Source organism: Hyalella azteca, unplaced genomic scaffold (genome assembly GCF_000764305.2).
Source record: "Hyalella azteca isolate HAZT.00-mixed unplaced genomic scaffold, Hazt_2.0.2 contig9858, whole genome shotgun sequence".
In the NCBI taxonomy this organism is placed as follows: Eukaryota; Metazoa; Arthropoda; class Malacostraca; order Amphipoda; family Hyalellidae; genus Hyalella; species Hyalella azteca.
Window position 1 is genome coordinate 333424 of NW_025939917.1, and position 19630 is coordinate 353053.

Below are 19630 nucleotides of genomic sequence, written 5' to 3' on the forward strand. Positions count from 1 at the left end.
GGATGGTTTGACAGGCGAAGAAAATGAAGTCCAGGCCAAGCAGCAGCTCGTCTTCAGCAACGTGGCCAACTCCAATATAGGTCCAAAAGACAAAACTGATGTCGTCCACAGTTGCGGGAACTAGGTGGCATTTTCCTAGAATTCTCCAACTTCGATCACTTGAGCTTGTACTTCGCCTTTTCATGTTTCCGTGATTCCTTTTCCTTTTTAAAAGGGCAGATATTCCGACCCTTTCCATGGTCTGTTTAGCCATGACCGTCTCTTCGCAGCCGGTATCAATGGTCGCATTCACAGATACGTTGTTGATTTTGAAGTTCTTTAACACGAATGGCTTTTTGATCTCGTTGGGGCCTGTAAGGCGCTCCCTTGTGTTTCTTATATCTTTTTAGAAGCCACTTTTGTTGCCACTTTGAATAACGATGTGCAGAAACTCCAGTCCTAATTACACTGCTGACCTTCCCGGATCTTGTTCGGTCGAAGGCTCTTCCAAATCGAAGCTGACCGAATCCGAGGATTTCGCCATCATGCCGCACTTGGATGTTTTGTTTCGCTCTTTCAAGACGTCAATAATCTTCGCCTTCTGAACTGCAGCTTGGACAAAATTTTCATCTTCGTGAATTCGCGGAGACGACAGATATAGGCGGTCGTGTCTTCGGTATCTTGACTACAGTCGCTCCACAAATTTCACAGCGCAATATTTTTCAAGATTTTGTTTTGATTTTTGATCATCTTAATATTTTAGTGACTAGGCATTATTTCTAACCAATTCTGTTTTTTGAGTAGTATCCTATTTACATGATTTTGTACTTATGTCGACCCAAATTTCGTCACTCAATGCGCCTTTTAACTTGATAATGAATGATTGAAACATTCGAAACGTCGTTAACGAAATAAAAATGTACATCGGTACGCTGATTTTCAATTTACCAGTGCAAACGAAAAAGGTTGTTCGATCAATTGAAAAAACTAATAAGAAAATTGTCAATAAAACGAATTCTCTGGTCTTCAATGAAATATTAAAATTTATATATTTAATTTTTAACGCAGGTTTCATTGAAGACCAGAGAGTATTTCTTATTGGCAATTTTCTTTTTGTTTTTCTCTATTTGCTGAATTAGGCTCTTGATAGGAAGTGAAAATCCAAATATTAGGTTTCCAAGTGACATTTTATTATAATTTTACGACGTTTCGAATGCAACTTCATTCATTATCAAGTAGAGGAAGAGTTTTGCAACAACTGAATTTGAAATTTTGAAATGACATTAGTACAAACATAGGTATTATGGATACAGATTGGAATCAAAGCTTAAATTACGAGAACAGTTTCAACGTACTGACAAATCCGGTAGTTTGCAAATTAATAGGTATATTATAATTAATATAATTAAATTAATATAATTATTAGCTATAATATAATTAATAACCGAACGGACAATGAACCGACATCAAACGAAAGTATTATAACAATTTATTACCAAAATCAGATGACTGAAGGCCACAAGACTGACGAAAGAGTCCTCAAATCAATTGTGCTGAATAACATCAGAAGCACAACCGCAGCCGACCGAATAAAACTCCTGATTTACTATAAAAATATGAAAATCAAGAATTTAATAATGAAGAATAACCCATGCAAAAAGTCGGGCCCATTACAAGAAACTAATGTTGTTTACAAATATTCCTGTCACAAAGAAGGTTGTAGACTTCTCCAGAACCTAAATTACATTGGTTTGACCAGCACGACTTTGAGCCGCCGCCTAACATGCCACCTCCATACCGGAGCAGGCCTCCCAGCGCTGGGTTTTTCCACCTAGATCTGGGTTTTTTGACCGTCACCTGGGTTCTGAGTTTTTTTCTAAATGGCAAAATCTGGGTTTTTTTCGTTATGTAAGTTAATTTTAGCTAATAAAGTGCTTGAAATATTCCCAATGCCTTCAATTTTACTATGAAGTCAATACAAAACAAATGTAGCGACGCACTAACCGTCAGACTGTATATTTTACCTAGCTGACAGACGGCAGTGGCATTAAACGCTTTCGTTAACCGTATTGAACGCGTTCGTTACCAGTCAAAGCAGAGGTTTCCAACTTCTCAGCGCACACTGTACAGTACTGTGCTCGTCAAGTGACAAGTTATAGTCGTGACATGCGTCATTAGGTTGCCTACTGTCGCTTTTGTACCTATCGGTGCTGTTAAATTGACATATAGTGAACAGTGAAAGCCCCGAAAATGGCGAGTCCTCAAGAAAAGTAGCTAAAAGTGGCACAAACAAAAGAAAAAGGTGTTTCCTATTGCGCATGATGTAAAACTCAACTCAGAAATGCTAATAGATCCATATTGATGGCACATCGTAAGACTGCGAAGCACCTCAACAACATGAAAACAGCTAAAGCAGCCACTAAAATTGATTCATTTATTAAGAAACAGATTCTTAAGGAGAGTGATTACACTGATGAGGAATTTGCAAAGGCAGAACTAGCTACTTGTATCTGCTTCTATTGCTGAACACAATGTGCCATTTGCGCATGCAGATCATCTAGTGGAAGTGTGTAAGAGAGCATTTCATGATATCACTTTTGATAAAAATGCAAAACTTCACGTAACAAAAGCTTCATATGTTATTCAGGAAGGAATTGCTTATGAAAAATGGGAAGTTGTTGATCAGTGTAGAAATGAAAAGTTCAGTCTAAATGTCTGATAAGCGATGAGAGCACAGACATATCCATTTCACAAGTATTAGCTGTTGTAGTTAGATATTTAAATTTTTGATGTTGAAAAAATGATATATGTGAATAAATGTGATAATAATAATGATAATAGCGGTTTCAGCGTTTAGTGGGCTAGGCCCACTAGGCCGATTCATAACATCACAGAACATTCACAGCATTTTGCGGTCTCGAACTCGCAACTCACTGCTACAATTCTGCTGTGCTTAACCGCCCGGCCTCCTTGCCGATTCTGACCAGAGACTGTCTCACAGAGCTGGGATCGAACCCGCGCCTCTCTGCGCCAGCTTGGACTACTCTGAACTTTAACCACTGGGCCACCCTGCCCACTGGTTATGAACTGTGATGGTTTGCTTGACTCGACTGTTGTTGAAGATGGAAGAGCCAGTGGTTTATACTACGCTGTTAAAACGACTCTGAATGAGAAAAAATTCCTTTTTTTCAAACATCATAGGATTTGAAAGCGATAATTGTTCTACTGTGGTGGTAACAGGAGAGACTTTCAAACCCTATTGAAGAAAGACATTCCATCAGTTTTTGTTATGGGTTGCGTTACTTGCGTATGCCATTCTTTTGCTCTTTGCGCAAGTCACGTTGTGAAAATGTTGCCATCCTATCTCGAATTATTTTTAAAGAATATTGCCTTCTGTTTTTCCGAGAGTAGCAATAGAAATAGGGATTTTACGCTCATCTAAGAGGTAACCAAGACAGAGACTCACAAAATACAAAATTTAGCAGCAGCCAAAGATTTATAATTCCATTAGAAGTAAGTAAAATTACAATGTTTTGGATGAAATATGTTGTCTGGGTTTTTTTCCACAAAATCTGCAGAATCAGGGTGTTTTTCAGCAAGCATCTAAGTTTTTCTCAAAATTTTGGCTGGGAGCCCTGTACCGGAGGACCGAAGAACCACATGAGAGAGGCTCATAATGAGACACTCACTCGCGCGACGTTGGAGACCCCACACCAGCGTTGCCAGATGGTATATTTCTATACCAAATTTCACAAATCTGGTATTTTCAGGTGTCAGGTATGAATATTTTAGATCTGGTATACTGGTATATTTGCCTAAATCTGGTATTTTTCTGGTGTTTTCTGGCTTACTGCATTAATTTCCACCTCGGAAGTTTGAACTTCCTCCAGCGTAGGCGTGGATTATATTGATTACCTTCAGAGCGGCGCGACTAGAGGTTTTTCGCCATTTTTGGAACCGCAAGTTTACCGCTTGATGAAATAACCCCAATCTAATTGTTAACATTTAACAACAGTGTTTAGTACAATATAAGCACGAGGGTGATGATCCTTGATTGATTACTGATCAGTGATGATATGGCCTAGGTCGAGTGAGGTTGTCGAACCGATCTCTGCGACGCAAGCTCCACCATTTTTGTTTGGTGGTTTTGAATTCTAGTGTGCCACTTATTGGAGTGCCACTTGAATTCTGGGGTGCCATTCAATATTTCACTGATCTTGAAAATCATCATTATAATCTGTTTTTAACAATAAAATTTCTGGCATAATTCTGGTATTTTGAGCTAGGCAATCTGGTATTCTCGCCGAGAAAAAACCTGGCAACACTGGACAGGCCTACGGCCTACTAAACGCTGAAACCGTCATTATTATCACCAGGCATTTACTTTCGATTGGAATTATTTTCATGTGGTTATAGTATTTAAACAAATCGACTACGTTAACAGATATTTTTCATCAATTTCTTCTAGACTATCATAATGATTCACCAATATTTGAATTTTTCTCAGTTTGCTCTGTGCACCCGTAGCCGTTGGGTGCAGGTGTTTGCAATGCAAAACACTTTCGGTACTCGGTAGGTCTCTGACAAATTTACGGCCGGACTCCAAATTCAGTGAGCATAGAATATCTCCCAAAGTAATGGACGTATTTCGGTTGTGTATTTAATTGAGTACGAGTTTTTGGCACTTGGGAAGTTGAGAGAACTGTTTGTTTCCAGTTCTCGAACATGAACATTTTTGTGACGAAAAAATTGCTACTATTGTTTGTTGCTGCAGTGCTTGCACGAAGTTCAACCTTATTATTGCAAGCCAGGACCGCGGCGGCCGCCAAAGTAGTACCTAAGCGGCTAAGCCTACCTAGTTCTAGTAAGGCTACCGTAGTACTTACTAGGTACTTCATGTTCATACTTGGCACTCTAAACTTGGATGATACATTCTCTGCCTTGACTAAATCGACTTGCCAGTTGCCGGTACTTCCAAATCGGACGACGTGTTATTTTTACTTTTTTTTCTCGTCCATTTCAATAGGACTAACGGCGGAAGAACTGTACCTGTAGGCTGTATGATATAATGATTTACCTTGCTCAGATGCTCTTGCTGGTCTTCGGTCACACCTTCTTCGTTTTTGGGAATTGGATTGGGTTACTACAGTAGCTACTGATGGGAGGAAGAAATGGTGAATTTTACACCACTATTTATAGTTTTGCAATATTTTAATTAGTTTACCTGCTACAACATTTCTACAAAATGCTGGAGGACTGTCCCTTATTACCCTGCCCATCCCTTTTTACCCCGTTTGATGGTACTGGTACCTCAAGATTTTTACCACAAATTTTTTTCTCTTTAGTTATATATTTGGATGTAGTTAGTTCCAATAATTTACCTTTACCAACTTTAACTTTTTAAGTGTTTTAGTAAAGCCCTGTTTGGCTGTTAGTGAGTTAGTCTACCTACCTAATTATAAAATATTTTAGAGTTTAACATAGTCATAGAGTACCTACCAAAATTTCTTGAGTTTTAGTCTTGATTGATGGAGCAAAAACTTAAATTTAGTGCTTTCATCTCTCTCCATCTTGAATGCTTGACTACACAGCTCAGCCTCTGAGGCCTGAGCACCACAGGGCTCAGGCCTCAGTTCACTGTTCTGTTCACTGTTTACTGTTCACTGTTCTCATAGATGTTAACTCATTAACTGAACTTTGTTTTCATATTTCAGCACAATGAGTAGAAAACTGGAGGTATTAAATGCCAAAACAGGCAAACTAGTAGCTTCTCTGGATGGGGTGAGTTTTAATCTCAACTTACATCATTACATGTGTACTAGATAATCTTGTGAAAACTAATCTGAAATTATTAGACTTGAAGATTTTTTTAACTAAATTTTAAAAATCATTCTACCATTCAACTTCAAGCAATGACTAGAGCTTTTCTGCCATTTTTGCAGCTGTGAGATTCCTGCTAGTGCTACTGCTAGCAGCTACAGTAGAATTGGACCTTCACCACTCAATCAGTCACTTTTGTTTACAATTGTTTAAGAGATAATTCATAAAGCAATAATCTTGTGGCTCCAAAAAATGGCAAGAATGCTCTAGCTAAGACTCAGAAAATAGAAATATTATTTTTGAAGCCTGCACTACCTATGTCTAGTGGTTTGGGAGTAATTATGGAATAATTTGGATTGGTGGGTTACATATATTGATATGATATTAATAAGGCATTTATATCATAAAACAATGGTCTAGTGGTAAGTCTTCCAATCAATATTATATAACCTGCCTTGTATAACAAAATCCTAAAGACATAATAGTTTCATTAGTCTGGGGCCATGAGTTAGGACCAAATTGACCAATTAGCAGTCTTTATTTTAATATATCCCTGTATTTCTGCATTATAATGTTAGGGAAATTATGTTGGTCTTGAGGTTGTTTTAAAATTAGACAATGCATTGCTAACCCAGTCAACAAGTCTTCACCCATGAAACCCTTACCTTTACCTTATTTACTTGCTTTCGCAAAAATATTGAGTTGGTTCAAATGACAAAGATATACAAATGAGTTGTATAAACCTTTTGTAGGCGAATGATGATGCCTGAAACATTTTTTCTCTTTCCCAGCTGAGTAGCAGCAGTACAATCAGTCAAGTCAAGGACGCCATTCACAAACAGAAGAAGCACCTCATCCCTGACCGGCAGGAGATCAGACCACAACAGAAAGCCAAAGGTGTGGTCAGTTAGTCTAGTATTTTACCTTCTTCTTTGTCTTCTCCTTCTTCTTTGTCTTCATCTTCTTCTTCTTTGCTATAGTTAGCCAGCATCAACAAAATTAAATCTGCTTCACTCAAGTCATTAAGTATATTGAATTCCTTTATTTCTAGCATATTTATATTAGTATTATATTCTTGTCATGGAGCTCAAAAGATCTTGTGTAGAACTCATGACATCTCAGTATTGTGATCACTATTTGATGCCAAGATTCATTAAGCACAATTTTTTATAATTTTTTATTGTGTATTGATGCTAATAAATAAATTTAGTGCATTTCCCTTTCCAATAATTCTGAGACAATCTTTAAGTCACACCAAGAAAGATATTGATTCTGGAAAAATGCTTGTAAAATTTGTTAGATTTTTTTTTATGATGTATCCACGAAAGTCTATTTTGATTGGATAGTATCATAGTTTCAATAATTATCTCAACTCATTTTACTGCAATTGATGTATTCTGGACTTAGTTTTTATAAGCTTAGTGCATATTCATTTACTAGAAAACAATTTCTCACTAGAACAATGCAATATGATTCAAGTTCTTTATCATCTAGTGGAAGAAGTAATCAACATTCATTTCTGCAGTTTTTTGGTGTGTCTTGATGTTTTGGTAAACTACAGAGAAATTTCCTCTATTTTGTGTTGCATTTTCATTATTTTTCTCAACTTTAATAAGGTAGGTACCTATATTGCTGTAACAGCCATATTTCTATTAATGAATATTGTTGAACATTCTACATTTGAATTCAAACTATGGTGTATGAAAAGAAAATTAGAAAACATAATTTTTAGCCCATTTCGATTAGAAAAATTTCCAAGATTAGCTCTGGAGATTGTTAATACTTACCTTATATGTGTAGATACTGTTAATACTTACCCAAATAGGTACATATATACAGTTAATACTTACATATACCAGTATGCATAGAAACAATAATACTTACCTATATATGTAGATACACTTAATACTTACCCACCTATATATGTAGATACCATTAATGCTTACCTATGTACGTAGATACTGTTAATACTTACCTATATACATAGATACAGTTAACACGTACAACTTTTTGCAGGATGCCGCGATGATGCCACTCTCTCCTCCCTGAATATCACTCCTGCTGGTGGCACTATTTATGTCAAGGATCTTGGCCCTCAGATTGGCTGGAGTACAGTCTTCTTAGCAGAGTATGCAGGTAAGATGATGCATCTCCTTCTTGTAGTTGAAAAGTTTAAAAGTGACTTATTAAAATTTGAAGTATTATGTATATGTACCGTCATTATCATACATAGAAAGTAAATAAATTCTAAACTAGATCAAAGAAATTTAATATAAATTGGTTTATAAAAATTTGACACTATGCAGTGTGATGCTGCAGGCCTATCTTTAATTATAAATAATGCAAACAGTGATTGAATCATTTCCAGAGTATCCAATTATGAAGAAAATCTGAGAAATATTCAATCAAGAAGAAAATTTAGTTGCTAATAAGTCAAAGATTCAGGTCCCATTAGATATAATATTAGCCATGTATATAAATTGAATATCAGAATAAAAGGTGAAAGTTTGAATACAAAAATGGGAGGAGCCTAATGTTCTCACATATTTAATCTCAGATCTGGAAAATATCAATGAAATTCATTGTTGCCATTTGTGTAATTTTGGTTCCATTGTTGGTTGATGTTTATGTATGTATCGTTGATAAAACTCCCTCGTTCTTTCTCTATCTGTGTCAAAATATTTGAATCGATCTTGACAACCAATCTTGTGTTCAGATTATTTTCTATAGAAATGTAGATATTCAACATAATTATAAGAGACTGATATACATTGTACATGTTCCTATATAATTATTAGAGACTGATAATTAGACTTATTCAATTCAAATCGCCAATGTTTTCTAGGACCTCTACTGATCTATGCCTGGATCTACACCCGACCATGGCTCTTCTATGGAGTGGGAGCTGCTGACAAGCCCTATTCTTTGTGCACCAAGTGAGTCAATGATGGCTGTTGTGAATGTGAAGTGAGTCAATGATGGGTGTTGTGAATGTGAAGTGAGTCAATGATGGCTGTTGTGAATGTGAAGTGAAATGTTTCAAGCAAATGGCTTGACTATATGGCAATGTCATTAGCAAAGCCTTGAGAACCTCTTACATTCCTTCTATATTTATTAGGTATTCTTTATGGAATTCAGATTAATAAAATAGTAGCCTGTTAAACCCGAGTTTTTTGCTGCCAGTATCCCGTCCCTTGTAATAATCAGAACTACAAAAGGATGAGTAGAATACAGTGTCAAGTATAAATTGTTTTCTTGATGATTATGAATTGTTGAGTAGGAATGAATTTGACTAGTACGAACTGTTGAGTATGAAGTGACCAGTATGAACTGTTGAGTATGAATTGACGAGTATGAACTGTTGAATATGAATTGACGAGTATGAATCGTTGAGTATGAATTGACGAGTATGAATCGTTGAGTATGAACTGATGACTACGATTTTGATTAGTATTAACTGATAAGTATGAATTATTGAGTATGAATTATTGAGTTTGAATTATTGAGTATGAATTATTGAGTAGGTGTGCATTATTGAGTATGCATTATTGAGTATGAATTGATGAATATAAATTGTTTTCTTTATTCCACCAGGATCGCCATGGGCTGCTACTCAGTGCACTATGTGAAGAGGCTGCTGGAGACGCTGTTTGTGCACAGGTTCTCTCACGGCACTATGCCCATCTTTAATTTATTCAAGAACTGCAGCTACTATTGGGGCTTTACTGCTTACGTGGCGTACCACGTCAACCACCCGCTATTCACCACCCCTTCTGAGCTTCAAATGTATGCCGCACTTGTGGCATTTTCGGTCAGTAATAAGTTTTTAGCACATTTTCTCATTTATGGAAAAATGCACTATTGTGCTCGCCATGTCCGTCCGTCCGTCTGTCCGTCCTTCCGTGACTTCACGTTTTCGTCGACGAGAAAATGCGCTCTCTGTCACTCACTGCAGTGAGAACTGAGTTTTATTTTTTTAAATATGTACTTGAATATAACATAATTTCTAATTAGTGGAGTTATATTAAAGAATATGTTCGCATTATTTAGCTCTTAAGAATATTAGTCTTATGATTATGATTTGTACCTAACTTGTGAACTAATTTTTGGCAATTATCACTATATATTCGTCAAGAAAAGACCGATTCATAATGAAGAAAGTTTACAGAATATATTTAGAAACCCATCTTGTTGATTTCTTCAACCTTCCTAATCCTTATTTAAAGTGTTGGGAAATGCTCCATTCCAGCTCTACTTGTAAGTTTAATTATTTTTATTATTGCTACACTTTGAAGATGCCATCGTTACGTCTGTTATAACAATATTATTGAGGTACGCACGTTATATATCAAGAGAACTGAGAAGAAGGCCATAAGTACGTACAAAAAATTGCAAAAAAGTTAGAAACTGCTGTATACAAGTCATGGGATCTACAAAATAGTCAAGTCTTAAGGCAATGTCTAAACACTGGCACCGACGTACAAGCCGATGTTACAGAAGCTGGCAGACTGTTCCAGGCTCTGGCCGTGGTGCCAGGGGACGCAAGCGGTTCATGAGCTCGCATTTCTATTTTTTGGCTCGATATTTCAACGCCTGAAAGGTTAATGAGCTCGTTATTTCAACGCTTGAAATGTTTATTTGCTTATTATTTCAACGACTGAAATGTTTATTAGCTCGTTATCCCAACGACTGAAATGTTCAGAAGCTCGTTATTTCAAAGACTGAAATTTTTATTAATGTTTATTAGCTCGTTACGTCAACCACTGAACCTAATTAACATCGTGCAGGTCTGCGAGCTGGGCAACCTGTCTATCCACTGGGCACTGCGTCAACTGCGACCTGAGGGCTCAAAGGTGCGGCGCATCCCCTACCCTAGCAACAACCCCTTCACGAGGCTCTTCTCTTTGGTGTCGTGCCCCAACTACACTTATGAGGTCGGCGCCTGGCTCTCCTTCAGCGTCATGACACAGTGCATTCCAGGTCAGTGATGCAACAACTGTATCCAGGCTCTATTTAATTGTCAATGGTTACTTACGGTACTGGTTACTAAGTTAAACGTTGAGTTATCAGTTAGAAACAATGAGTTATCAGTTAGAAACAATGAGTTATCAGTTAGAAACAATGAGTTATCGCCGAGTTGTTTCATTCATATGCCCGTGGATAATAGTTTGTACCGAGTAATTGGTTCTATTGGATAATTTGTAGTATTGGATCCTCTTTCTTTGATTGGATAACCTTTATTTATTTTTTGGATCAACTTTTTATTGGGGGTGAACAGCTTCAAACGCCTAAATTTTGCCGCATGTTTCTTTGGATTCTATTTTAAACCACCCGTGCAACTTTATTTCGAGCGTTTTTAAAGGGAAATAACGTTCAAAGTGGTAGCAGTATCGCCAGTATTGCATTTCTAAGTTAAGTTAGATGAATACTCGTGCCTTGAATACTGCTCGTTGTTGAGCAGCAGTTCCAGCTCTAAATATTACGTACTACCAAATCTGACGAGAATTTAAATATATACTGGTACCTACTCAAAACAACTTACAGGATAAACGTACGAATCACGAGTGGCTTCCATAAAGTGGTCTCTGCTAGTATCATGAATGCTAGTTGTAGTATCTCTGTAAGTGGTCATAAAGTGGTCTCTGCTAGACTAGTAGTAGTATCTCTGTAAGTGGTCATAAAGTGGTCTCTGCTAGTATCATGAATGCTAGTAGTAGTATCTCTGCTAGTATATGATATTATATGGCATAAGCTAACTACCTGCATATTCCAACAGCTGGTCTCTTCATGCTGGCGGGCTTCTACCAGATGGCCGTGTGGGCGCTCGGCAAGCACCGTAACTACAAGAAGGACTTCAAGGACTATCCCAAAGGACGCAAAGCCATTTTGCCTTTCCTGCTCTAGACAAAAATTTTCTTCCTCTCTTCGAAGTCATTTTACTTCTTCATTTATTCAGATGAATTTTTCTATTCTTACTGTTAGTGAAGTATCAATTTCAGCCACGAAAATCTTTCAAGCATTTCTGTTTCAACTGCTCTGCTTAAGAATTTCCTTCGAAACGCAACGCTATTTGCCGTCGTGACTCTGAATCTAAGTTATTTTTTTCCTACTCTTCACTAAGTCGTTTGTTCTACACTGGCAAGTCCCATAAACCCATTTAAATATGCTTAAATGTTTAAGCCATTTTCTTTAAGCTCAATGTGTTCCATATCCTCGTAGTATGCTTTCAAACTAGGAGCCACGCCCATCTTCCTTAAGTAATAATTTTGCGTGTTCAATTTAACGCAGTTCATGATACTGCTATGTCTGTGCCATAAATTATATTGAATATCTTGATACATTGTTCACTCTTGTACCATCCTGTTCTGTTACCATGACACTTTTGTACTTGAAATTTTATCATAATTATTAAAAATTCGAGCGGTCCAACTATATCTCGTCCCAGCCAATAGATTTCAATAAATTTGTTTTGATCAGTAAGTTACATTTTCCGCAATGCTTCGCTCACAAATACTGTTCATAATTATGTATGGGAAATGAAAGGATGCGATAATTGCTAGTTTTAAGCAAAGACGGAAAGTTATTTGAATTGTTTCTTCTTAATTAGCATAAACACGTTTATTTTTTAACCGTAATTTCTTTCTGCTGGGTTAAGATTTCCTCAAGCTCTTATTTACACATCATTCGAAACCTCTTTATCTTGTCAGCAAATCGCGAACCAATAGAGGATACGAATATTGCTTGGCTGTTGAAATTAGATAATCGAGTCACGTCTACCAAACCTAATTATCTGCGAATAAATTACTAATTTAATTGGACTTTATATACTCGTCTATTGTACTTGCATTGTGCGAATATATTCAAACGGCGGTATCTTAATGTTGCGAAATGTACTTAAAACAACTTTCTTGCTGCAAAATTTAATTTATGTTAGGTTTTTTCATAATCTTTGCTGCTGCTTCTTTGTTCTAATTTACAGACTTGGATTGTCTGGTTTGGTGTTGTTTCTAATTTAAGTTAAACTTCAATGACATATTATAAGTTTTGGTCAAGTAAGTAAGTGGTAAGTTATCACTGGACCGCGGAACTGATGATAATTTTTTTGCGTTGGTTTAAGGTTATGTTTTATTTGTATTTTGCTCAGTACTTGATGTATCATGTTACTATAACTGTTTCTTCTATACTTGGAGAGAAGGTATCCAGCTTACAGTAGGCGACAGAGGTGATCAAACTTTTGGGACTTTGCGGATATCGAAAGAAGTTTTTATTGTTGGATTATTTGTCATTTTTACTGATTATTATGATACTGATGGCCAGATCTAAAGCTTTAGCGATCAGGAACGCTAAAATTAGGTAGGTATAGATGATAAATTATATTATTGAGTGTTTAATTTCAAATCACGTCTCTATTTAAACACCGAGACAACTGAACTCGATAAATGAAGCGTGAATGTTATTGGTTGGACGTTACCTGATGATCATGTTAATTAATTGATTATTCAGTTAAAAAACTGTGTGGTTCCTGGCTTGTCAGGATAAGGTTTGTTTTAATTGAAGCCAAATTTGACTTCATCCATATCACAATTGAACAATTAATTCATTTCGTTCTATAGTTACTTGGTATTTTTTTTCTTCTAAAAACTTTAAACTGTCAATGTTGGTCTTGTTGATAAATAAATTTCGACTTTAAATAAAAAATGCACGACAAAAATGAAAATTCAAAAATTTTCGGAATATTTACAATGGCATTTTTTGAGTGAGAAAGCGACAAATCAATTGTACATTTTCGGCGACAAACAACGTCACTAATAATGATAACAAATCTATGAATAACGCGATAGATATAATTATTTTGAAACCTATGTTTACAATGTCACCCATGTTACACTATTAAGATTAATTGGGGAACAATGACGGTGTGTCTGAGGTCTAACAGTTCTATGCGCTTCTGTTTAGGTGTTGAGGTTTGTTATGGTTTTTATTTTGGTGCATGTTGTTTTATTTCTGTAGTAAATTTCGACTCTATTAAATTATTTCCTCTCCTTTTTCGCTTAGATCGTAAGTGTAAATTAAAATGTTAGCGTTCGTTTAGCAAGAACTGAAACCTATTTGAATTCTCTTAGCATACTTCATTAATGAAAGCTGCCAGGATGTACCTAGTACTACTTAGAGCACATCAAGAAGCTTAGCCTTCCAGTGCTTAGGCTTTCAAATTTCATATGCACTTATTCTAGTGCAAGAAATTTCAACGAACCTAGGTAAGATTATTTAATCCTGAATGTTTGCTTTGGTAATCACTAATTCTGAAATCAATTCGAGTGTAAATCATCGATTAATCGATTAATTAAGAAACGAAAACGTCCTAAATCTTTTTACAATGAATAAAATTGCGGAAACTCTCGAACTGAAATTATTATGAGCGTAATGAATCGAAAATCTTGGTAATCCATGATCAGCAACATACCGCAAAGCGATGCATATTAATGGCTTCGGTCGTCCGTCACTTGAGGCAGCGGGAGGCGGCCGCAAATTGTCGCGCCTATTCGAGCAATGTGACCTCGGCCATTACGGAGCCTGGAGGGAATAGGTCCGCAATCGCGGGAACTTTTCCGCAATTCTCGCGCTGATTGCTTATTGACCTCGAGTTCTGTTCTAACTGTTGAGGCAAGAGGTTCCTTGTGTTGAGCTCCCGTGACAGTAGCCGGCTTCGGCCGGCTGCTACGTCATCCTTTCTAGAACTATCTTTCTCAAGTACTGTGGTTTTAGAGGAGTTCTACATCATATAAGTTAAACTAAATAAGAAGATGGCTTCGGAGGTGACCGGGCTAGTGACCTCAAGCTGATATACCAGCGCACCTCCAACAAAATATGACTTTAGTTACCGCAGCGTCAGAACTAAACAGCGAGAACTTTTTAGCGTGTGACTAAATAAACTGAAGGTTAACACGCATATGTACGTAAGTAACAATTGAACATATAATAAACGTATGGCTAAATTATACTAGTTATGAATCATGCAATGAATATTTAAAAAAAATCAATGACAAAGCAAATAAAGACTCCCATATGCTAAATATGCTCCCATATAAGACTCCCATATGCTAAAGCTAATTGACAACAGTGATCTGCGAAAAAGATACGAAGATTCCTATGTTCCGGGATGCTAGGATTCGGCGTCAAATTGTAGTGTACGTTATTGCAATCAATATTAGATGTTATCCATTACCCAAAATCATATTAAGAAACTGTTGATGGTTTACGTTAGCGTTACTATATGTTGCAGTGTGCGACATGCTAAGTGAATGCACTATGTGGTACCGGGATTGAACAGCACGTAAGGCATTTTGAGTCGCACATGGTTCCTATTTTTGAACAAGTTAAAAAAATACTTTCAACCATTGAAAATAATTTTATAAAAAATATTTCCTGCATTAGCCCGTAGAGAAATTTTAGGTTTTGATATGATGGAAAATGCGCATAATATTACTTCTCACAATTTTAGGCTCCAATATTGGGGAAAATGAGGTACAGTTGGATATGGCGTCAATTATTTAATATATTAAACTTCAATTATTTAATATATTTAACGTCATATAAGGAAACGTCAGTTATTTAATATATTAAAAGGTACGACGGCTCCCTTTGCCAAATCTGTCAGGGCACTGACTGTATGCCATTAATACCCTACACTGTTGTTGAAGGTTACCCTTTAACAAATAAAAAATTCGACCCGTCACACCGTAACCCACGCCCCTGTGTATCCCACCCTCCATAGTCCTAATGCTCACAATGAAAAGGTTTTCATTTAACTTGTAAGCCACATAAAACGTGACAACTCATAAGAAAACAGCATCCTGAGCGAACGTAATTTTTTTTTTTTTTTGCAAATAGCGCGAGATATTTCAACGAATTTTACGAATCGAATAAGAGAATTTCGTTTTCAATTTGTCATTCTGACGGTGTTCATTTTCCAGGAATAACAAGTCAATTTGAGATTATTCGTAAAGAATATCTGTCTTAAACTACGTTAATCAAACTATTAGAAAACAAATAAAATTAAACCAAACAAAACGACTCGAATGAATTATTCAACTTTAGTATAGTATAGTATAGTATCTTCGGCATTGAAGAATAGGCCTGTCGCCGATTCTTGTATTTTTCTTGACTAGACTGGCCTCTTGATAAAATCTTTTCAACGGACGGTAGGTTTAAAATCGTTTAATCTTTAAGGAAACTTTACATAAGTAACTTTTAAATAAATAACTAAAATAACTTACATAAATAACTCAAGGAAACTTTACATCAATAAGAGATCTATTTTACAACCTATCACAAACAATGGAAAGTTTTTTGGAGATACCAGTGTCGGTGAAGTCGATCACTTGTCTGGTTTGTGTTCTAATGGATGTCGCGGAGCAGGCAGCCACGACCGGCGAGACAAAGCCTCGCGAAGAATGTCGCTGACACAAACTTGATGACCGGAAACAAATGCCCCAACTTTACAGACTGGCATCGGGTTTTGTTTGTTCTCAAGATCACTGCAACTTTCAGCCAATTCCTCAAATAAATGCATTTCATAATGAATTTATTTTTATTGTGCATCGTTATTACTCGGATTTGTGTCGCAAAATTTAATACAAAAAAATTTTCATACGTGATAATATGACACTAGTAATAATTTCGTCTTTAGAGATGAGAAAAGGCTAAAAAAAGTAAGAAACATTATATGCCTAATTCTCATAATATTTTGGGAGCTGGAAGCAAATGAACGTTTCAACGTTTTCCTCCCGCACGAAAAATTTAAGTTTGATTTAAAAAAGATTGTAATACCGTATCACAGACCACAGGCCAGTCACAATATAATAAAAAGATCAGTTTTATTTACGTGATCCTATAATCAATTGGTTGGAAATTTTGCAATTGAGTAAACACGAGCTAATAAATTCCATGATGCAATCTGCTTGTTATTTTAGGGTTGAAGATATGAACCTTATGCACTGGCGCCGATCATCTGACCTGAAACGTAGAATGTCTTTAAGCATAAAATCCTTTTTTTGATAAAAAATATCGCATTTTATCATAAAAAGTAAGTGTATCTAGATAGCCTATAGATGACATCTACGACAGGACGCTTATTCTTTCTTAAGAAAGATACCCTTTTAAAGCCTCTCGACTGTAATATCTTTAGAACGATGTGACTTGTGAAACTAGAATTTTAATGTCATGAAATAACATTTTTCCTCTTTTTCGTATATCTGGAAGGTTAGACACGAATCATGTTCTTAGATTTTACATTACATATTACATATTATAAGCCATCGTCTCGCAACGATAAAATATGGGATAAAATTCGCACATTTTGCCTTTTTGGCAAATGTTCCTGACATCTGGTGCATGAATAAGACCTCTCGGGTAATTTTCCGATTGCTCATGGGGTCGGTCTCCAAATTCAAATTTCGATAACATATTTTTCGAGCAAATATACCTTATAATAAATAATTGGAATAAAATTAATTGTTAAAGAGAATTTTAATTTAATTTTCAGTCAGCAGCTGCTTTCGCGGTAGAAATAGCAAAAATTTATTTCCCACAAGCGCTTGAAGATTTTTCTCCCAATTCTCGAAAATGTCCTTCATTTTTCCTTATGTTCAAGTATCCAGTTTTCTCTAAAACCAACATTAATTAGTTATAATTTTCGATTGAAGAAAATTGACCTGTAACTTTCGACATCGGCCCTGATACATCGGCCCCTTGGCCGGCCAGGACCATCGGCCTCTTGTCAAGCCAGGACCCATCGGCATCGGCCCTGATACAATCACCCTTCGTTTTCATTACCTGGCGGAGCCTTGGAAGCACAGGACCTGTTTTACGGCTGACAAGTTTCGGACTTTGTGACCCGACTACCGGCGTTGTCAGAGTCACATGTGTGCTTATTTGTTGTTTAATATTCACCGCGAGATGATGCAGATGACCTGAAATTCTGCGAAGTAGATCATGCTGCTCTTAGAATTTTATTTTACCACGATATCAGTTTGTGGTCATTTATTCAATGGTCTGCAGACATTTAACGATGAAAAAAGTCATCCAATAAGTCTTAATATTCAAAATCAATAAGTGGTTATTTACTCGGTGGTCTATAAACATTAAGCGATCAAAAAAGGACATCCATTAAGTCTAAATCCAAATACATGTATCATCAGGACGAAAGTTTCGAGTTCCACAGACAAGAAAAAATTGTAGGAGATTTTTGTAACTAGAAAAAGATTACAAGCAATGCAGGTCTTGACATAGCGTGCAGCAAAGCTGCGTTCATCTTCATTTTCTGCCCACGAGCTTCTCTTCCATCAAGCAGATGAGGCCGTCCGGGGGACATTTTTTCCTTTTCCTTCAAATGAAGAAAATAATCTTGCACAGGCGAAAAATCGAACAATGTTTTTTCCCTTCTTACTGTTAAAAATTTATCTATTTCAATCTGATTATTGTATGTTTTGCTATGAATTTTTAAGACAACTCACCGTTAAAATTTTTCAGTTGGTATTGTACCAAACAACTTCGTTTTCATTCTTTTACGTATTTGACAAGATATTTGTCAACGCCACATCACACATTGACATCCATCAATACTTACTGAAACAATTTTAACCATACAAAAAAAAATCCAGAGATTTCCTTGCAACAGCAATAATTTGAGGCAGAAAATGCAATCTAAGACCCCTGTATACCAGTCTGATAAACTGCTTTGGATGAATGTTAAAAGTGGCGATTGTGTCAATTTTTCATACTAGAAACTTCAGTTTTACAATCAGCATATAGCTGCACAGTATTTAATAAGCATTTCACAATAAATGGAGCTTGCGTTGTAAAAAAAAGAAAACATTCCAAATTCTGGACGTTTTTCAATATTTGCAAGAAAACTTCACTGCACTGAAAATTTAACATATATATATCTTTAAGTTCGCTTTTTCATTTGCGACTTAATATTTTTATTAAGTCGCAATCTGTACTTGGCACTTGACATACAGAGTGATTGATATGTATTATTACGTCTTACTTCAGATTGAATACGTCGTTTATACTGCATTTGTAACATAACAACTTTGAAAATTTTATAATGATTCTTCATATTTACATAGATGTAAATTATGATTATGAGTTAATGGATCGCGTAAGGGAGTTAAGTAGCGTAATTTCTAGACATGAAGAATTCATAATAATCGAGCAAAAATGGAAAAATTTATTAAAAAGGAATTTCAAGACATCATTTTTTGCAATGACGGCAGTAATTTTTTTGTTAAAATCCGCGACAAATTTTGAATTGACCTTGCGTAGCCGATCGAAATTCGAAGCTTTTCTTGGTGACAAAGGATGCGAAGAAAAGTAACCATGTAATTGTTACCTTCAAGGTAATTGACCAAGATCCTGGTACTCCTAATAAGTCATCGGGCATATTCACGCAACTTCAAGTACATGTAAAGTACTCAGATCTGTACAAAATATGTTATATTTATAAGTAGTGAACTGAAAAAAGTCCTCAGGAAGTATAATAATAATAATAATAATAATAATAATAATAATAATAATAATAATAATAATAATACTTCAGAATGAAAGATTCTCAGAAGAAATTTTTCAATAAGAATGAGAAATTTTTTCTCAGAATTTTTTTAAAATAAGTCATGAGCACATGTGCAAAAAATTTCACCAATTAAGTAGTGAACTGAAAAAAGTCCTCAGGAAGTAGAACAAGAAGCGGCAACGTGCACTGTGACGTAGCTAACAATGAGCTATGACGTCACACACGTCAACGGTCGAGGCTCACAAAAGGCTTAGC

At 36.0% G+C, this 19630-nt stretch overlaps 1 protein-coding gene across 1 annotated transcript; it reads left to right on the forward strand.

Moving 5' to 3' along the window:
* The first annotated feature begins 5671 nt into the window (after positions 1–5671).
* LOC108671836 (probable very-long-chain enoyl-CoA reductase art-1) lies at positions 5672–13824 on the forward strand. Its single transcript, XM_018159432.2, has 7 exons — positions 5672–5760; positions 6591–6696; positions 7816–7935; positions 8645–8735; positions 9394–9610; positions 10587–10779; positions 11576–13824. Exons 1-7 carry the CDS (start codon positions 5698–5700, stop codon positions 11701–11703), a joined length of 918 nt encoding a protein of 305 aa, XP_018014921.1. The 5' UTR covers positions 5672–5697; the 3' UTR covers positions 11704–13824.
* Positions 13825–19630: the final 5806 nt, after the last annotated feature.

Excerpts from the sequence above, each read along its gene's own strand:
- LOC108671836 (XM_018159432.2), top strand. The coding sequence starts at position 5,698 with ATGAGTAGAAAACTGGAGGTATTAAATGCCAAAACAGGCAAACTAGTA. Across the intron at positions 8,736-9,393 it reads CCCTATTCTTTGTGCACCAA|GATCGCCATGGGCTGCTACT; the intron begins GTGAGTCAATGA and ends TTATTCCACCAG. Across the intron at positions 9,611-10,586 it reads CCGCACTTGTGGCATTTTCG|GTCTGCGAGCTGGGCAACCT; the intron begins GTCAGTAATAAG and ends AACATCGTGCAG.